At 36.0% G+C, this 20,411-nt stretch overlaps 4 protein-coding genes across 11 annotated transcripts in view; all 4 read right to left on the bottom strand.

The window, feature by feature from the left end:
- The window catches only part of glis1a (GLIS family zinc finger 1a), a 47,671-nt gene extending 42,589 nt beyond the window's left edge, over nucleotides 1–5,082 (bottom strand). The window contains exons 1-2 of one of the 2 annotated variants that reach the window (XM_079819204.1): nucleotides 4,897–5,082; nucleotides 4,551–4,673 (exon numbers count right to left, since the gene is read on the bottom strand). The gene's annotated coding sequence lies outside the window, so the exon portion shown is untranslated. The remainder of the gene's footprint in view (nucleotides 1–4,550; nucleotides 4,674–4,896) is intronic. The other variant, XM_079819205.1, reaches the window with a different exon arrangement.
- Nucleotides 5,083–5,521: 439 nt separating this feature from the next.
- Nucleotides 5,522–12,708, bottom strand: ndc1 (NDC1 transmembrane nucleoporin). 2 transcript variants are annotated; one of them, XM_079820226.1, is made up of 18 exons: nucleotides 12,558–12,708; nucleotides 12,142–12,262; nucleotides 11,556–11,657; nucleotides 11,266–11,440; nucleotides 10,784–10,913; nucleotides 10,063–10,171; nucleotides 9,920–9,971; nucleotides 9,675–9,807; nucleotides 9,506–9,598; nucleotides 9,129–9,210; nucleotides 8,885–9,049; nucleotides 8,486–8,746; nucleotides 7,702–7,814; nucleotides 7,417–7,467; nucleotides 6,782–6,845; nucleotides 6,589–6,689; nucleotides 6,340–6,500; nucleotides 5,522–6,249 (listed from the first exon to the last, which is right to left on the bottom strand). In XM_079820226.1, the coding sequence occupies exons 1-18, from the start codon at nucleotides 12,594–12,596 to the stop codon at nucleotides 6,186–6,188; spliced, it is 2,016 nt and encodes a 671-aa protein (XP_079676352.1). In that variant the 5' UTR covers nucleotides 12,597–12,708; the 3' UTR covers nucleotides 5,522–6,185. The 2 variants fall into 2 exon arrangements, with proteins under 2 accessions (XP_079676352.1, XP_079676353.1); XM_079820227.1 differs by lacking the exon at nucleotides 7,417–7,467.
- Nucleotides 12,709–13,271: 563 nt separating this feature from the next.
- LOC307128428 (uncharacterized protein) lies at nucleotides 13,272–14,860 on the bottom strand. Its single transcript, XM_079820277.1, has one exon. The coding sequence runs from the start codon at nucleotides 14,841–14,843 to the stop codon at nucleotides 14,097–14,099; it is 747 nt and encodes a 248-aa protein (XP_079676403.1). The 5' UTR covers nucleotides 14,844–14,860; the 3' UTR covers nucleotides 13,272–14,096.
- A 691-nt stretch (nucleotides 14,861–15,551) lies between these two features.
- Nucleotides 15,552–20,182, bottom strand: yipf1 (Yip1 domain family, member 1). Of its 6 annotated transcripts, none has more exons than XM_079819247.1 (11): nucleotides 20,078–20,172; nucleotides 19,893–19,948; nucleotides 19,487–19,536; nucleotides 19,147–19,301; nucleotides 18,987–19,067; nucleotides 18,621–18,708; nucleotides 18,423–18,539; nucleotides 17,714–17,880; nucleotides 17,394–17,576; nucleotides 16,417–16,516; nucleotides 15,552–16,078 (listed from the first exon to the last, which is right to left on the bottom strand). In XM_079819247.1, the coding sequence occupies exons 3-10, from the start codon at nucleotides 19,518–19,520 to the stop codon at nucleotides 16,430–16,432; spliced, it is 912 nt and encodes a 303-aa protein (XP_079675373.1). In that variant the 5' UTR covers nucleotides 19,521–19,536; nucleotides 19,893–19,948; nucleotides 20,078–20,172; the 3' UTR covers nucleotides 15,552–16,078; nucleotides 16,417–16,429. The 6 variants fall into 6 exon arrangements, with proteins under 6 accessions (XP_079675373.1, XP_079675372.1, XP_079675374.1 ...); XM_079819246.1 differs by having other exon boundaries at nucleotides 20,055–20,169; XM_079819248.1 differs by lacking the exon at nucleotides 20,078–20,172 and adding an exon at nucleotides 20,062–20,071.
- Nucleotides 20,183–20,411: the final 229 nt, after the last annotated feature.

Below are 20,411 nucleotides of genomic sequence, written 5' to 3'. Positions count from 1 at the left end.
CCCACTGTTATTAAAGCACTGACAGAAGGACGCATCGCTGAAGAACTAAAGCTGACCGCACTGCCACCTCGTCAGTCCAAACATTTACAAGCAAGTGCAAATCTGTGAGAAAACTCAGCTGAACTCTGAAGCCAGGAAATTCCACTGAAATGACAGTGGTTGAATCCAAACCACCAGACATGGACAGAGCTTCTCTACTGAATACGGCGGGTGGACAGTACGTGGAGCCAGTCCTTACACACTCCACGCATCTGCCAGCGGCCTGCCGTTTAAGGAGACGAGACCTCTTTAAAATACATGCGGCTAATTGGTGGTGACTTGTATTCCATATTTCAATAAAACTATTCTCGTTCCGGTCGAGTAAATGTCTATGATTATGGATTTACAAAATGAAATGTTTAAATGAGGAGCAACTTGAGACCTGAAGAGCAATGAACAAATGAAAATGATTTAATGTAAAGCAATACTCCGGGTGAAATACAAGTTATGCTCAATCCATTTAAATGTTGATTTTACCACAAAAAAGGGGGGAGGGGGAATTAGGCTTATCCCTAATTTAGTTAAAATGAAACAGAAAATGCAACCACATTTCTTTCCTAATGGAACATTTATTCAACTGAAACAGCGATAGAATGAGAGAAAAATAGGGAGGGAATTGATTGGATCGTTGTCATTTGCTAATTGCTACAATCATTTCATGTGAGTGACAGCTTGCTGGAGGGGAGGAACTGAAACTCATGGCCATTGGACAACCTTATTGACCAGCCCTCGAGCCACTATACACATATCATCAGAGAAGAGATGTCAGTGTTTTTGATTAAATATTACAGACACTTTTGTTTTAATTAGAAAATAATACATTATTGATTATATTGATGTGCATGGATAAACCACTCATTACAAACACTGCGACATTCCATATTCTTCCATTGACTATATAGATTAAAAAAAATTAAAAATAAGCAAGGTTATGGTGAGGAAATGCACTGTAAAAATTCATGGTTAGAAAAAAAAGCTGTGGTTGCCAGAAATTTACCGTAAAAAAATGGTGACAATGTTTCAGTTACTACGTGATGGCACATTGGTGCCTGCCCTGTATAACTTATATTCATATAATTTGATAAAATATACAGTTATTAGTTATATATATATTCATATTTTATTATAAAATTCAGCTTTTTACCTTAAAATGTGCTTATTGTGCCACTTGTATTATTAGTGGTAATAGAATACAATACTTGTAAGCAGATGGTGCAAGACAAAAAAATCATCAGGGAAAAACACAACATTAACCCTTAAATGCATACCTCGGGTCTTTAGCGCCCCGGGACATCATTCACTACCCTCCTCCTCATTAATTTTTTTAAGTTAGACATCTGCCATCTTATTATTCCTCAATAAATTCATTATAAAGATTTAACAAAAATGATAAAAAAAGAAATAATGATACATTGTATAGGGTCACTAATGACCTGAGGTGTGTATAAGTGTACGTATATTTATTTCTGCACAACAATAATTGAATCTTTAATGACGGAATAAGTGCAATTCACATTTATTCCACAAGGAAGAAATGTCTGATACACAATGATGAAGTGCCTCTTACTGCAGACAGAAAACGAAAGAATAGAATAATTAGGAAAACTTGAAATGGCTCAGCGATTTACTGCAGAGCACGTACTGAACTTGATGGTGGATCTGGTGAGGAAACTGTCAGCGATCAAAATATTGATTTTGAAGATGTTGAAAACTATAATTTTGAGAATATGTTTGAGACTGCGAATGGGCTCATATTCTGTCAAACATATTCTCAAAACTATCATTTGCTGAATGTTCTGGGAAATGAGCTCTGACAAGGACAGGGATATAAAACATCAGCTCAAACTGAACCCTTCCAAGCTCTTCTGTAATTGTTACTCTAATATCAGGAGAGTTTTATATTATCGCAACAGGTAAAGATCCATCCGTGCTAGATATAGATTTGAGTCGCTAAAGACCCGAATATGTAAGAATGTTTAGCGAAACAGTCATGCATTTAAGGGTTAAAATAATGGAATGAACATTGACAATGAACGAAAAATGTAACACAAAAGACCCTAATGCACCCATTACTGATAACAAACTGAGAAAACTATATCATGCAAAATCATAATCGAGTGATGCGTCACACAGGGATATCTGGGAATTCTCACCATACAGTAATTCATACTTTGGTACAAGTTTTTACAAAAGCACTTTACTGCAGATTTTCTTTTTCTCTCTAAAAATGAAGAAAGAAAAAAAAAAAAAAAAAAAAAAAAAAAAGTTCCAGTAGGGAAAAGGCTGATTTTGGGATGTACTTGCATATATAGTGTCCCATCTGTAGCTCCAGTATAAAAAGTAGTCCTGTACGCCTCTGTTAAAACTCTTCAGCTATATATAAAAAAATTCCCCTCCAGTATTTCCAAATAGGTTTCCAAACCTTTTCATAATGTAAATAAATATTTGAAATGTAAATGTGCGCTCTCTCACAGGGGTGTAGAGAAAGAGAAGTGAATAAAAAGACAAATCTGAGTTTCACCTATAAAGCACACCACACAAATAAAACTACATTCAGAGGAGCAACGTTTTTGGGCTTGTTGCAGTAAAAATATCTGATGATCCCCCACGGTGTTCTTGTTGGTCTCAGATCATTTTACCCAGCATTCCATAAAAGTTTATGGAATCTTGGCTTTTAGGCATGATGGCCCAATATGTGAGGTTGGTTCTTTTTAAACGGTTTCAGCCACAGTCAACGGGAAACTTAAAGTCCTATTTTATGGTCCCTGTCAACACGATCATCATCACATTCAATTAAGTTTAAGAGCGGACTTAAACCGCAGCAATACAAATAGCATGAGTGCTAAAATGCTTTCAAGACATCTACATTGACATGAAAATGGATTTGACAGCCACTGAAGCGTTTGTTTAAAAGGAACTTTTTGGAGTATTAAACTGCCAATAAAAATAACATGGTCACTGTAGTGATTTACAGCAGTGCAACAATACTGGCAACATATAATGGAGCACCACAAAATCATCACAGAGAACCAAGAGACACCTGTGAATGGACATATAATGAACACTGAGTTCTGCATTAGTCCTGCACTCCATATAAATCACAAGAGTTTGTACTGAGGTGCCTGTTGCTGGATATATCATCTTGTTACAGCACAATATTACAAAAAGTTAACAAGTCTCCAACGCTGTGTTCAAGTCAAGACTAAAGTCTTTTGTCTAAGTCAAGTCTTTTGTATTTCAAGGTATTCCAAAACTAAGTGATGTCTAAGGGTTCATGTCAGAGCAGTTAACCAACACATGAACAAAACTATTAAAACTACTTTTCCACTCTAAACATGAAATAGATATTTATTTATATGATAAATAATAAACAGAAAAAAAAAAATCTAAAATATCAACCTAAAATTTACATCAGCTTCAACTAGACAAAAAAAAAAAAAAAAATAGAGGCTGAAAAACAAACAAAATCTATTCACAAATTTGATGACATTAGGAACTTTTTTAAAGGGAAAGACATCGCAATATTATATTTCAATAACTGGCATTATTAATGGAGTGTTTATGAGAAGGGCTTCAGATTTTTCCACTTTCCATTTATGTCTAATATCTTTATTGCACCCTGAAGAAATCCACTCCAAGTAAAATTATCCTCTGCTTGACATAATTCCGTTACAATGCGAGACTATGAATTGGCTTTTACTGCAAACCGGTCAATTTGTTTCCAATTTCTGGCCAACTTTTATATTGTTGAACACAAACTTAACTGTTGCTGCTCCAACCACACTGTAAAAGTCAATAGTGCAGGAAAACCAAATCTTCTCTCATTCTTTTCTTTCATGAAAATGTAAACAACTTGAGTTTTCCCCGTTTACAGACATTTTAGGCAATCTAATATAGTAATTAATCATCATAAACCCTTAATGAAAGACATTAATACTAAATATGTATCCAAACTGAACCACTAAGACGGACAAGGACTAGTAGGATGAATTCCAAGTCACAAAAAATATAATGCATTACACAATGGGTTAGAATAGCGTTTTGGTCAGTGTAAAACAGGCTCATGAAAGAGACAAAAAAGTCTAAAACCTAAACCATTTCATCATGTATTTAACATCTCAACCATAACAAAAGAGCCACTGGCAGCGGATAAGGGTTGCATTCGTTTTTTCATGATGTGCACACTCTTAATTGCATGCTAAATTTTAAACAACCATAGGCTTCAAGTGGATATCAAAATATGTTAATCATAACCTTATCTTTTTTTATTTCCCCATAGACAAACACCTCTCTTCTATGCTTTTAAGAAAATGTTAAGGTCAAAGGAACTGGACTTAAAGTGATAGTTTCCCCAAAATATAAACAATTTAACCACATGTTAAGGGGCATCTTTCATTTTTTTGGGGTGAACTATTCCTTTAATAACATACTTAAAATATAAACTTCACTTCATAAATTACCTTTAATGTGACAGAGTGAAATCAAGTTTGTGTTTAGTAAGAAAAAATTACCTTGTTGTGAGTGGTTTCCAGGACCTACAACCAAGCCATACATTTCATAAATCACAGCTTGGACGTGCATTAAGCCTGCAATACTGGAACGATAATCGTGTCTTTTTCTAAAAATAAGAAAATCTAAAAAAAAGAACACCACGTTTCGACATGGACAGTACATAGGGGGAAAAAATCATGCTCATCTTCAGTATTAGCATGAAAAAATAATTAACTGAAAACATTTCATTCATTAGCCGAAAGACCAGATTCCAAAATATGACACTGATATCTTCATAACAAAAACAAATTCAGAGGTAGATTCGAGTCGTTTTCATGCACTGTGGTAAAACTGCAGTAAACTTACCCGAAGTCGAATATTACTGTCAGTCCACTGCGGCAGAAAGAGACACTAGTGTGCAAGACTCATCCATCCTTCCCCTTCAAGAGTGAAGACCAAACCCATAACCTTGAAATTGTTTAATCTCTTCCTCTAAAAAAGCGTCTGAAAGTGAAACACAAACGCCTTCTCAAGCGTACAACTGACAAAACTAATAGACAGGCGCTCATCATACGAAGGATATCGGCGTTGTGGTCCATACAAGTGTAGTAATGATTCATGGAACCTAGCTAACGTTACTTCTGCTGTCGACTCATAATGCACAAAACTTTACGAACTACGAAATTATAAAGTCATTCATCTTTAATCCATACTTAACCCAACTGACGTTTAAGAAACCACTAAACATTTGTCATTAGTGCTTGGTGTTACAAATTAACTTGTGGAGATATACTTGAGGGAAACAATCCAGACGTTTCCCTGCATAGTAGTTTACGTAATATTCAATTATAAAACCTAATTGTAATTAACTACATTACATTTAATACTTAAAATGTAGGCTAATACTGAATTTAACTGACGAGCAGCACAGAATACAGACAGCGACATCTGCTGTATATCGGAGGAACCATTTAGAAATGATCTGCAATTTACATGACATTTTAGAAAAGTTTATTTAATTGTATGAATGTTTCAAAAAGTTCATATTTGACATTAACCAAATAACCCAATCAATGCTCTCTTGGCAAACAAATACCCAAAACATGTCTCTGGAAACCAGTTTAACAAATGGATGATCCTGGAAATGATCCATGTAACACAGGGGACCTTGAAAATGTACCATCCAACCAGAGTGCTATTAAAATATCACAAACATAGAACGTGAATAATAAACGATTCAAAAGGGAAAAGTGTTGGACCCCTCATTTTCGATAAAGGGAGCGTAATAAAATTTAAATATACTGAGGATGAAAACATTTCCTTAAATCCCCACCATGATTTTGACATCCACCAGACTTGAACTCTCAACACATTCTAGTACACAGGTACATGTACACAAACACAATTCACAGATTATGGAATTGTGTACGAAAGATGTAAATGTTAATTATAAAGTGACTGGGATTTCAAGGGGAAATACAATGCAGCACCTGTCTGTAAAACAATACTTAAGGTCTTGAGTGATGTACAGTGCCAATCCCCCATATATCAGATCTTTCAAAGAAGCACATTGTCAGTTTTCTCTCCTGACACACACACACACACACACACACGCACACGCACATATCCAAAGACAACTGAGAGGTTGTGGTGAACTATTCCTTGAATTCCAAGAACTGCTGAAGCCTTTTTCTATGTTCTGATGAAATTTTCACAGCACTGTAAACAGAAAATGAACAATAAGATTGAGTGTAAACATGCATGTTTATGTTTCTCAGTGATATTACTGCAAAGAATGATGCGACTTACTTCAAGTGTTCTCCAAAAGTGGTAGTTATCTTGTAGATGGCTGTCTTTAGCGCAGCCCTCAGTGCAAACCTTAGAGTTTTGTAAGTGGAATCACCCATACTGCAGATAGTCCTCGCAGGTTTGCTGGAGGCATGAGGCAGTTTGAAGTGTCTGTCAACAGCCTACAATTAAAAAGATTTACTAAATGAATCAGACTGTCCCCATTTGAAGTCATATGCTCGTCACTTTTCCAAAAATGACTTGTTTTACCTCTAACAAGACTACCAAGCAGCTAAGAATACTAGGTAATGTAGTCTGCACCACTCCAAACTGATCCTCGGAGAAAGAGGCTGCCACCAGATGTGATAGTCCTTGAAGATAGAAATAACAAGACTAAATAAATCAGTCAAACAAATAAGCATGTAAGACGGCATCTCTTAAAAATCAATCACTACTTTCTGACCTTGGAGAGCCCAGATATGAGCCTGGCTGTCAGCAAACAGAGCTTGGCTAGAGGCTTCTGGAAGCTGTTCAATAGAAGAAACATTTACTAAGGAAAAAGCATGATTCAGATAACTTTACAAATTAGATACCAAGCATAAAAAACGAGTTTTAAAATGTATTATAAATGTTTATTCATTCATTTTTAGTCCAAAATAAATTTCACCATTGATTTGATGCATGCAAGAAGGTATATACACTGTATACACTGCATACTCAGTGAGAGAACTTGACTACACCCCAACATACAGACCCAGTTTATCTACAGTTGCTCTAACAATGGTATTATAATGGATAGACATAAATTCAACTGATTTTGTATAAAGTAACACTTTTAAAAGGATGATCTGTAATATGCCATGCTTTTATTTATTTAAAACTGTGTATAAACTGGGTCACTATAATCTAACACTACAAACTTAGACAAAAACAGAACTAGAAGGACAGGGGAGACTAATGGTGTTAGTGTTCATTTAAACATGGGCAGAATCTACACACATGCATTAATGATTCCTGTAACTAAAAATCTGTTGTGGGCACATGCAACATGCTGCCGCAGACAGATCCTCCATTCAAGTAATCCATGCTTAACCTTACCTTGTTAAATAAATACACTATCAGCACCCGCTTTGCCAAAAAGCTTTTAACCTGAGCAGAACAATTGAGAGTATGACAGGAACATGAGTTAACAGGTGTCTCTAGGACATGTAATGGTATCACACGGTAACGTGAACTGGCTTTTTTTTTTTTCAGCAACCGAACTGGACACTCAAAAGCTTGTCCGTTTTGGTTCCTATGGAGACACGCTTGGAAACCAAGAAAACCCTATGAAATAATAAAGGCTTAATTTACAGGTCAGGTGGGATTAGATGAAGATGCTACCTGCTCCCTCCTGTTCTGCAGCCACTGGGCCAGGAAGCTGGGTTTCTGAGTGGCTGCAGGAGGACTAGGACCAGTGGCAGGGGAGGCCAGAGGACTGCCATTGGTTTGTGACTCTGAAATGAAAAGAAAGAAATAGGCTAGGTTATATTACATTATTATAGAGAGTTATTGTCCAAAAGTGTGTACATTTGTTTTTGGCTTCTCACAAAGAATTACAAACAAACACAGTAATAATAATAATAGTGTTTTTTTCTTTTTCAAAGTGAGTGCCATTCGCCACATATACCTAACTTTTCCCGTTTAGTCCACAGAACCAAATAAAGTCCAATAACATAACACATAATACAAATATATATTTTATATTACAAAAATTCTTATAAAATACTAATACATTTTCCCATTATGTTAAATAATGAATGAATAAATAAATCAGTAATTACAAGCAATTGAGTAAAATGTATTTACAAATATTTTAATATTTAGTTATAATTCCATATTAATTAAATTATAATTATTTTTTACTTTATTTTTTTAATCCTCCATTAATTAACAATGAAATTATAAATAATTATTTTTATTGTTAAATATTAGCCCCCACTAATAAATAAATATTATATATATATATATATATATATATATATATAAATTAAAACACACACACACACACACACACACACCACAACACACAAAAACAACACACAACAACAACACACCTTCCCAAGGTTTAATTTTGTTTGAATAATTTGATATATTCACTGTGATATTTTTAGTCAAGCTGCCTCACCTGTGGAGGAACTCCAAAGCTTGGGGCCCCTCCTCATGACGTGGGGGCTTTGTATAGTACCACCCCAGGGAGACTGGGGTTCCTGTTGGCCAACCAGACGTCGAATAGCAGGGGAAGAAAAAGGGCTGTCCACATCTGGGGTGAAAGGAGCCGTCAGAGCGCTGTGCATACCCCCCACCGATGACTTGAAGACTGACCCAGGGGTCCTTAGCGGGACACTGAGTCGAGGAGTCTCAGGAATGTCCTCTGTTCCTGACATCACTAAAGATGAAAGGAAGGAGAAAGGGTGAATTTTTTTTTCTATCTAGAGCAGCTTGATTACTCTAGTATGTCACCAAGAGCAGTGCTGGACTCACTGTTCAGTTTTGCCTTTGTTGGGTGTTATCTAAGTGACCTTACCAGAGCTGCTTGAAGAGGCTGATCTGGTGTCACTGCTGGCAGATTGAGATTTGACTCGGCCATTAGAGGCAACTGCATCCTGATGAGCCACCAGTCTGTGTGTCAGCTCACTCAGCAAAGACAGACATTCCTTACTGATGGCATTCCAGTTATGAGGGTGACCACCTACATGTACATGTTACATTAGTTTACCAGTGATGAAAAGGAATGAGTTTAGAGTTCTTTGAAAGTTTTTAGTTTGTACCTGGCTGACTCAGACTGAAGACTTCCAGTCTACGCGAGAGAGAATGTTGCGATAACAAAGCCAGGTCATGCAGAGCCAAAAACTGTGAAACGGTCAGTTAATCAGTTAAGGGTCTATAACATCGGCAAAAAAGTATCAATAATGACATTTAGGATCCATTTTGACTTTTCCAGTTAACCAATAACAAATTCAAAATCAAATTTAAATAGTTTTACAGAGGTTGTACTCACAAAAATAAATAATTCAACAAATAATTAAAGTTAGCAAAAAATGTTCATTCACTATAGAAATTTCAATGAGCCTTGAAATCACAATTTGAAAATTCTCTGACCCTGGAACCTGCAAGTTTTTCTGAAAATGAAGGGTGGGAAACTGACCTTTATTACTGAAGTATCCTTCTCAACCAAAACTTTGGGCAGACACTGCTCTGCATCCTCAGTAAATGTGGACTGCACTGGAAAACTGTAGGCCTGAAGATGCACAGCAACCCATCAGAATACAGTAAAGTCAATTGCTTTGATATGTCCAAGAGTTCTAACTCTGTACCTCTGTGACATAAATCCTGAAGAGAAGCACAGTGAGGTACCAGGTTAGGTACAGGAAAGTGCCACTGATCGCCAGGTGGTAGAGAAGGGAGAAGTCTAGAAGTCCAGTTAATGAATCCAGTGGTTGGAGAGAACTATAAAGTAGAAAAATAGATGTAAAGATTCATGAATATAGGTTGATTTTCCTTCAGATCATAATAGTTATTAAATATTTGAGTTTTGGTAGACTGTGGTTCCAAATCTAACCTGTCTATCTGTAGATTAAGTGTACTGGAGATCCAGGTCTTCGGAACATACCCTAAGGAAGTTAACACAACATTTAAAGAGAATTCTGAAAGGAAAACAGATTAATTTTAGAGGATATATCTCTGATCATCAATGTAACTTACCAAAAAAGAAATAGAGAGCAGCAAAATTCCTGGCTGAATATAAGGATTGAATTACACTGCACTTCACCACCGCTGGTAGAGAGCCCTTGAACCGCGGATATTTGTATTGCTTCAACACCAATGTGGGAGGGACAAAGAGTTTTGCATTGATAACTTATTAATGAAAGCATTAATGATTCAGTTTATTCTAATTCAATCCTTCAACGAGACTTTTGCAACTATTAAATCTTAAATAGATAAGAGACAGTAGAAATAGTGGTGGACCAATATACATCCCAGGCTGATATGTTGGTGACATTCTTCTCACAGAAAATTAATTAATTAACAGTAGTTGTTCAACAGTGAGTCTCATAATCCGAAAAGCAAATTATATTATACTTGTTTTCACTTACTAAAGCAAAAACGCATTCATATTTACATTTTGAATGTCTAATAAATTATAATTGGATTACAGAAGCAAAATGTTGTCTAAAGTAAAAATCTAAAGTAAAAATGTATTTTATAAATTTTATCAGCAAGTATTTTTTATATTGATTAAATATTTTTCTATCAATCCATCAATTGTTATGCATGTGTTAATTAGAATCTGTAAAATTAAGAAGCCTGATATATTTTATATTGGCCATCCAGCTCCCTAAGATATTGGCATGGGCCATCAAAAAAAATGTATATCAGTCTATGCATGTAATTTAGCAACTGATCCGAATAGACAAATACTTACTTGTATGGGTTGAAATGACACATAGTACATATTTTGAACCACTCCCAAAAAGCTATGACTGTATCCCATGAAGGCCCCAGCCAGGAGAAGAAAGAGATGATACTCATTCAGACAGGTGACAAGTTCACCACTAGAAAAACCCACATAAAATAAAGGACGGTTATTCCAGTTATTGGTAGAAATTGCATAGAGTAACAAAACACTTGTCAATAAAAACCAAACGCAGACAGAGAATGCATTTCATTTGCATTGTAGAGGTGCACTTGGCCTATATTAGGGTACGAATGACCTCCTGGTAATTTTGAGATAAGGTTACTCACAGTGGTAATTAAAAACAACTTAAGATAACTGTATGTGTGTCAATCTCTTCGTCTGGGTACTAAAGAGCCGCAGCGCCTAGAACGCAATTATTGAAACACGATCCTCGGAGCATGTCGACGGATCAGTGTATGTGACACGAACAGAATCAGGTCATAACCCACCTCTCACTTTGCCTGCAGGGAGTTCCAAGAGTGCTGTAACGTCCACCGATGGTAACAGAAGCACACCACATTACCAGCATGCCCATGGTGCAGTAAACCAAAGAATGGACACACTGTCGCGGGTGGAGCACTGTCCCCAGAAGAGCCACACGTGAACACGGAATGGAAGGAACCACTTAAACACGAAGAGTGAAATAAATAATCAGCATCACAAGTAATTCAATGGAAACATTGCAAATTAAATCATTTTTAACATTCATGAGACAAATCTATTTAGTCAGTTTACTCACAGGTGTAGAACTCCAGGTTGAAAAAGCCAGTCATCAGAATCACTCCACACAGCACGACAAGGGAAAAGACGGTGCTTGAGGCCGTAAGAAGACTTGTGCATTCTGAAAGCAATGTTTGAGATGCTGACTAAAAGGCAATTTAAATATTAACCAATTAAAACCAAAAAAATAAGGCCTCTAAAATTTGACATGACCAAACAAACATAGCTTAAAAACCGTTACACACAATCTACTACAGGTCGTCTGTCATTTGATTAAAAATGCATACATTTTTGGCAAGTTAAAGCCCTTTTAGTATGTGTATTGTGAAAAACGCTAAACAAATAAATGTCCATTGAATAGAAAGAGCATATTTTTTCAGTTCTTTTTTTCCTCAGAGTGTGAGCTCTATTTCCTCACTTCATCATACTGTATGGGCCTTAAAAGACTGTTGGACCAAATAGTCTACAAAACATAAAACAAATATCCATGTAACAAAATAAAATTCGAATTTCATATGTCAGGCTTTACGAGTTTCAGCACTTCTCGGTATCAGTAACATCTTGTAATTACGCATTTTGTAAGACTGTCTTGCGGTTTTCCTCACCTGATATCCATTGGATGGGGTGAAACAGGCTGAATCTACTCAAGAGCACAAAGACTGCAGTTGTCACTGGCAAGAGAAGCACTGACCATGCGATGCTCGCCACCGCCCTCCATATTACAACCTGAAAAAAGATGAGAATTTGGTCTTGTACTGGCGCATTTCATACACCGTTGCTTGTCTCACACACACTTTTTCTACATTTATAGCTTTAAAATTTAACACCAATTCTTTACAAATAACTAATATAATTTAATACTCTATCAATTTCTGTAAAACAGACACTAGAGCACATAAAACATGTCGCTATAACAATACATGATGATGTCCAGATGTCACTGCCGACTTAATACAAACTTTCTAGTTGGTTGGTTACCGTCCAGGCCTTTAAACTCGGTTTATATTTAACCAGTTCTTACCTTTTTTATAAACCAACAATTCTGTTTTAGCGAAAACATTTTGTCATGCTTGTTTCAGTTCTGCATCACTTGAGTAAAATCCATATCAACATGGCAAAAGTGAGGATAGTATCCGCGCCACACATTCGAAGGACCTCATAAGGACCGCTGCAAGGGCGTCTGACATACTGCCTGAATACAATCACACTTAAAGCGATAGTTCACCCCAAAATTAAAATTGTCTTTATTTACTCAAACTCATGTAGTTCCAGGCCTGTATATGACTTACTTTCTTCTGTGGAATATAAAATAAGATAGTTTGATAAATGCGTCCATATTCCAAGTCCTTGGAAGTCAATGGTAACAAAAACTGTTTGGTTTTTCAACATTCTTCAAAATATATTCCTTTGTATTCTGCAGAGAAATAAAGAAAGTCATACAGGTTTGGAATGACATGAGGGCGAGTAAATGATGACAGAATGTACATTTTGGGTAGATTTTCCCTTTAATAGTCCGCACCTTCGCACCTGTGAATTCAGGGACACTTTTTTGTCATTGAGATGACTTGGAAAAAGTAACCCAATCAACCTGAACTCACCCTATTTTATAGCCAATCTTTTACTTGATTTTAAAATATAATTGGCATAGGTGGAGCATATTTTAATGACATGTCGATTAATGAATTGTAGGCCTATCAATTACATTGTCCTAATTAAAGAGAGGAAAGCTGAATATTTGATATTTAATGTTAAACAGTAATTCATTATACACAATGTTTTTTGGGGCATTACATCAAACATCAGTCTAAAAAAATGTAATAATGAGCCAATACATAAGAAATAACTGATAATTACAGTAGCATAAAGTCTTCAAATATCTCCATCAGGTTATTTCTTAATTATTTAAGCATTTTAAAAACATCAGATTTGCTTTATAGTAGGCTATTATAAAGCTGTATGCATGGAGCAGCCTAATTATGCGTAGGACAGGGGTTTTCAAACTTATAATGCCAAGGACCCCTAAATATGATGAACCTTTGGGGGACCCCCTACCTAAAATCCATCTATATATTTTTGTGTATGAAAAAAAAGTTTGTAAAGTGTTATATAAATAGTAAGTATGACATTATAAATACACATTGTTTCCAAACTTACTTATTGTTGGATGTATAAACCTGAAGAAGAAATTTTTCAATAAAAAAATATTTGTATTAGCAACTTTTACAATAAATGTATGTAGTTTACCTACTGCGTTAAGAATAGGCCTACTGTAGCTATTACAACCCCAGTGAGCGAGATAAAGGGGACTATAGTGAGAAAAACGCACTAGAAATATATAAAGCAAACATATACAATTCTGGAAAGTATGTTTACAGCAAGAAAGGAGAGAAACCGGTAGAATGATCGGTAGACATAATCCATTTTTGTTTTGTCTTTTTATTCACTGAAATTTTCTGGGGACCCCTTTGAACCTTCTCTTCTGGAGGACCCCTGGATCCCCGGACCCCAGTTTGAAAACCCCTGGCGTAGGATATAGACAAAAATGTTTCATGGAATATTGTCAGTTGTGTATTCCTTTCGCTTCATTCGGAATTAACCCGTTTTTCTCTCGATGAGTGCCGTTTGCTAATGTGATGCTGCGTCTCTCCAGATTAGTTCTGCTTTTATCGATGTCTCGGCGGGTCTTGGTCTCAAACGCATTAGTGGGTAATATCTGGGTTGAACTGATGGACATCTCCGTCTGGATGCCTTTATGCACCACCGGCTTTTGTCCGGGTCTCTGCGGTATCGCGGGCAGTGACAGCTGCTCCCGCTGAGCTTTCTTGTCCTCCCAGAGCTTCAGAAGACGCCGCTGGTTGTTGGTCATGTCCTTCAGGTTCTGTTGCAGGGACTGGACTTGGTCCTCCAGGAGAGTCTTTGAGGTGACGCTGTTCGCCAGTTCAGATGTTAGTTCATCAATGGTCAAACTCAATTTGCCCGCCTTTTCAACAAGCGAAGTGCACTCGCGCTCCTTCTCATGCAGGTCGTTGATTATGTCCTTGGTGGTTTTACCGTGAAATTTGGGACTGGACTCTAAACCAATTTCAGCCCTCAGGATCTTCGCTTGTTTCCGCAGCTCCTTGTTGTCCAAGGTCAATTGCTTGAGTTTCTGTTTGAGCGCTTCGGTTGATCTCATTCGAGACTCATATTGCCTCATTTTCTCCCTCATCACATTCTCGCGGTGCAAAGCATCATCTCTTTCCTTCCGGCACTTTTCCAGAAGCTTTAAAGTTTCGTATTTGGACACCTTTTCCACTTTCCCAGCCATCCTTCATTTGCAGTCTCAAATGCGATATTGAAAAGGCATGTTCCTTGATACAGGTCGTCGGGTCAAAGTCTCTTTAAATCGGGTTTCCATTTGCAGGTCATTCAAATAGCAATGTCCGAGGATAGCCTATGAATTCAGTGATCCAAAAATAAAGCTTCCTTGTTGTTAATCCACTGTGTAAAGGGAAACAGTGACTTGTGAAGCTGACATTCCTCCACAAAGGTTATAGGTTTGGGAGGCAGCTTCGGTGTAACTCTAAGCTAAGGCTAGAATGACCATTAATTAGGACACACACACCACACATTGGCACAGTTTCAAGTGACACAATTTTTTTTTAGTTTGTTAATTTGGAAAATGTAGCTCAGCCATTTTATAACACCGGTGCCTACTTAATTTTTTTAATCTAATTAATCTAATGACTGTTGAATAAAGGTTAAAAGTGCACTGCTGATGGTACTCGGAGATATACGAAACGTTGCACTGTATCAAATCCTGACATCAAAGACAAGATAGATTTTATCTATGACAATAAACCTTTGTTCGTGAATCTTGATGCAGAGAATGAAATTCTGACGAAAAACCAGTTGGCTATCAATATCACCATCAATCACTTAAACATTATAAATGGAAAAACAAAACATTATACGCTTAACATTTGCTCCTCGTTTTGGTCTGTATTTGTTTGCATATAATTTTAAATGGGACAAAAACAGCTAAAACACTTTTTATTTATAACATGACGTCTTGGGATACATTTTATTGTTCTAGGCATTTTATCTACAAGTATCTTGTTTTAAGAAAAGAGACAGATCTTTTTTACAAATATAGTGAAAAAAAAAAAAAAAAAATCAATGACCATCGTAGAGAACTGAAAGTTTTTAAAATATTTAAATAAACTCTAGCTTTGACTTCCAACTTCATTATAATTGAAATATGTAATCAGTTTATGTATATATGTGTAATTAAACACATTTATATGTTGTTTTTTTCTGTTGGCACTGTAGTGTTTTAAAGTGTTAAAACATTTTAAGTACATGTACATGTCTCGAAGTGGTAGAAACAGGAGAGTGACCCTTTTGAAAACCTTCTCAAGCTCAATTATCACATAAATATTTAAACATCAGCAACACAGTATATACACGTCCCCTGCTTTGTAACAGTAACATGTGTCTGAACCTCAAATCAGAAAACTCCAGACATGTTGTAGATGATTATCTCAAGGTTCCGCTGCTCACCTACAAACATAAACCCATCAAAATGAAGACTTTACCATCACATAATAGAAGATGAAGAAATCCAGACAGCCTACAATCTCATTATCAAGATACCCGATTCTCTCTAATAAGGCAAGAGGAGAAGCTGCAATTACAGAAGAATAACAGTCTCTCGAGGAGCACAGATTATGTACAGGAAGTCTTGTCTCATGTTAACATCAACGTCTTATTTTCCCATTAGCAGCTACAATCAAATGACTTGGCTCATTTAAAAAGTGCTGGCATTTCTATGCAATTTCATCATTATTAAACAATTCAGAGTGCATGAGAGTGCCACATCACCGTAGTCCTGTATTTACCCAAGGCTGTAATTCAGCTTGCCTTTGTGGGTGATAAAGCTTTCAATGGCTCATTGTGATCCTCTGATGGATTCGTCTCATATGTACTGAAGAAACATGCCTGAAAAAAGAGAGAGGACACAAATCTTTCACACTTTGACAGCACTTTTGTTCCTTAAACTCCGCTAACACGGCATTTCCTAATTAAATGATTGTAATTGAAGGCACACGATAGCCATAAGGTATGGCACGTTTCCAAGCCAGTCAATGTCTATTGCCAGTGTTTCTAAGAACACACCCCTCCACTGGGAAAACACATTTGACACCAACCTGTTTGATCCTCTAACGCTGCAAAAAGCAGTGCCGGAATTCTGATGTTGAGCTGCGAGTGCTACAAACTTTACTGTTATCAAACCTCTAGCATTTTTGCAACACTCAAAAGATGGAATTTTTATCAAGTTCATCAAAGTTATATTTGAAGGAGGACAGAATCATATGCATACATATTAGGGATGCAGTGATATTATAATACATATAAGCCAGTAATTAGTATCATGTTATGGCCAATATTACAATTCTATTATATATTGTCTAAATAAATTAGACTAAATTAGATTAAAGGTGCAATATGTAATATTTTTTCAGTAAAATATCCAAAAACCACTAGGCCAGTGTTTTACATTTTGTTCAGTTGAGTACTTACAATATCCCAAATGTTTCCAAGATTCAGCGCTCAAACTTGGCGTCATTAAACCACGCCTTTGTTTTGAATATGCGACCTCTAGCGGACGGAAAAGTTACATAGTGCACCTTTAAATGAATTATTAGGTGAAAAAATAAATGTAAAAATAGGGAAAATGAGTATGCACAATGACATATCCAATATGGACTGACACTGCTTAATTAAATGTTGCGCACCCTGAATATATATTTTGTACGAACATATATTTTGTAAGAATCACATTCATTTATAATGTATAAGGATTCTTAAAATGTACCTTGCAACCAACAGCAAGCAAGACGTGAAGAATCACAATGGTGGCTATAATCGCCATGGTAATCCTTGGTTTATCGTCCCTGATGGCTGGCCAGAATGTCAATACCAGCACAGATCCTGAGAGACACAACGCTACCACGATGGAGAACCACCTCAACCCTTCACTTGGTATTATCCACAGTATCTGTTTTCACAAAGACACAAACTAGTATCTGTACAATAATAAGAGAGAATGCTTAAAAAACAAACTATCAGATGTGTTGATTATGCACAGATTAATGCATATTATATAAATGCATATATTACGATTGTAGTACTCACCACAGCGGGGATGTAGATGGAGAGCGAGTAACCATAGACACAGACTATCTGCATGAAGGAGTAGGACACCAGGCTTGTGATCTTCCTATTTCGCCAGGTGAGAAAACCCCATAGAGCTAAAGGCACTAACCATGCATAGCTGTAGATTGCTGTGGCTGCCATGGTTACTGGAAAATAATCAGAACCAGGGTCATTTATGTTTGGGTCATTTTGGTAATTTTCTTTCTTTTTTAAGCTACACTTTTCAAACGTTTGGTGTCAAGAAATGAACACGTTTATGCAGCAAGGATGCATTGAAGTGATCAAAAGTGAGAATAAAGACATTTCTAATATTACAAAAGATTTCTATTTCAAATAAATGCTGTTTTTTACGTTGTGTAAGAATCCTTAAAAACGGTCATGATAAAAATAATAGGAAGCACAACTTTTATAAAACATTGATAATAATAAGAAATGTTTCTTGAGCATCAAATTAGCATATAACAAATTTAAAGAGACTTCTTTCAAAAACAATAAAATTGTCTTATCAACCCCAAACTTTGGAATGGTAGTGTATATTTAAACATTTAATCTTAAACATTTAACGTATTGTTTGTCAATTCTTCATTTCTGTTAAAAATTTTACAGTGTATTACATATTTTTGTTACAGTTAAAAGCTGCTAATTTTCCCGGTTATAACACTTTTATTTCAAATAACATATCTCTAACCTTTTCTGAAGTCTGGCACATATTTGTACTCCGGCTGACCATGGTGCACCAGAAAACTGGAGATATTTCCACTAATAGCGATGGCAAAAACAAGAGTCGCACAGATCCAGAAAGGTCCTAGAATAACAACATATTCAACCTTTTATCAACTTCTTTCTCTTTGCTCTAATCCTTCCATTTTAGTTTAATTTTGCTTACCATACAGGTCCGGGTTATTCCGTAAATAGACCTCCACAAAGTTTTTCCCAGGCCAAGGCAGAATTGAACCAACTATTCTGTTCTTTACCTATAAATAAACAAATACAAATTTTTTCTGTCTCGTCTTGACGGCATATTGTTGCCATATTTTCAGTCACTTCACAAAACAATCATTCCATGTGCATAAGTAGTAGCTTGGATTTAAAAAACTAAAATGGGAAAATAGCAGCAATTCATCTTTTATATTTTAAAAGGATTAGAAAGACCTGAAAACGTATTTCTGAAATACACAATGAATGCTTTTTAACTGTTTGAATCGCTGTAGTGCGAGTGGTGAATCCTACAGTAAAGATTCAGCTAGCTGACCTGATGGCTGTCCACATCGAATAATGTTTGGTAGAACTCAAACGTCCAGAAGGGTGCACTTTTTCTTTCATCTGACAGAAGCTGTTGGACAAAGGAACATATATTTTGAGTCAATGCCCCATTTGGGGAAACTGTGTTCCACTGATTGTGTTCCACTGACCTCGGTTTTATCGTTGCTGTCCAATGGATCAATCTCTTCTTCTTCAAGAGCAATTCCAGTAGCTTTTCGTTGTTTCCGTGATTTAATGGGGTCATCAATGGTCACTGTTGTGACACCTTGGTTACTTTCAATGAATCCGTGATCATCTTCAAATTCTAGTACAATATAGAAAATATTTTTGGACAAATTTCAAGAGCAATATCCACAATATCCTATTATACTAAATGAACAGTTTTCATTAATTCATAAATCAATAGAATCATTATTTATTTTGGGGCAATATTTTGGTGTTCCTTTTAAACATGTTGTTAAATATGTTGTTAAATGTTAAGGGACTCACCTTGAAATTGCAGATGAAAATCAGTATTTGCCATCACAGGTCTATGTGCTCTGTGAATGAAGGCATCAATAGAAGGCAGATAAGTAGATAAGCTTTAGTTTATGTTGCTGATATTATTAATAGTGTCATTTCACCCAAAATGACAATAATTTACTCATTCTTCTGTTTTAAAGCTAACTTTCTTTATTCTGTGGAACACAAAGAGCTATATAAGGCAGAATGTAAAGGACTGTCAGCCTTAACTTTCACTGTACAGCAAATGTAAATAATGCCTGAGGCTGTCGATATTCCTAACATTTTTCTTTTGTGTTCCTCGGAAGAAAGTAATGGGTGAGAACGTGATGACAGAACTGTTATGCCTTTAAGTATTAAGATTTACACACCATATGAACCATAGATGACTTACTGTTGTAAATGAAGTGTCCTGATCACATGTATAGCAGGAGTGAGACACTGTGCAACCTGTTGACAATCAGACGTATGCGGATATTATAAATCAGAAACACAAAACTGCAGTTAGAACGTAACAAATTGTAGACGATGCAGTCTCTCAGATGCCTTAACATACACGTAACTATAGCAAAATAGTACTTCTAATGTTGTCTCGGTGTTAAATAAACTTCTTGAATGTTTCAGGAACTCTGCTTTGAAGTTGTGGAAATGGAAACGCGGAAATAAATAGTGACAATGACGCGTAGCAAAATAAAAGTTGCCCATAATGAGTTCCCTTCAAATTATTTTTAAACCTTGTGTTTTCACCTTGTGGTTCAGGGAAAACATCTGGAGGATAATAATAATAATAATAATAATAATAATAATAATAATAATAATAATAATAATAATAATAATAATAATAATAATAGCAACACTACTACTACTACTACTACTACTACTACCACCACTAATAATAATACTATAATTATTA

The sequence above is a fragment of the Gobio gobio genome (assembly GCF_949357685.1).
Source record: "Gobio gobio genome assembly, chromosome: 6".
NCBI lineage: Eukaryota > Metazoa > Chordata > Actinopteri > Cypriniformes > Gobionidae > Gobio > Gobio gobio.
The sequence above is the reverse complement of the archived record's forward strand: the minus strand, read 5'-3'. Positions and strand labels throughout refer to the sequence as shown.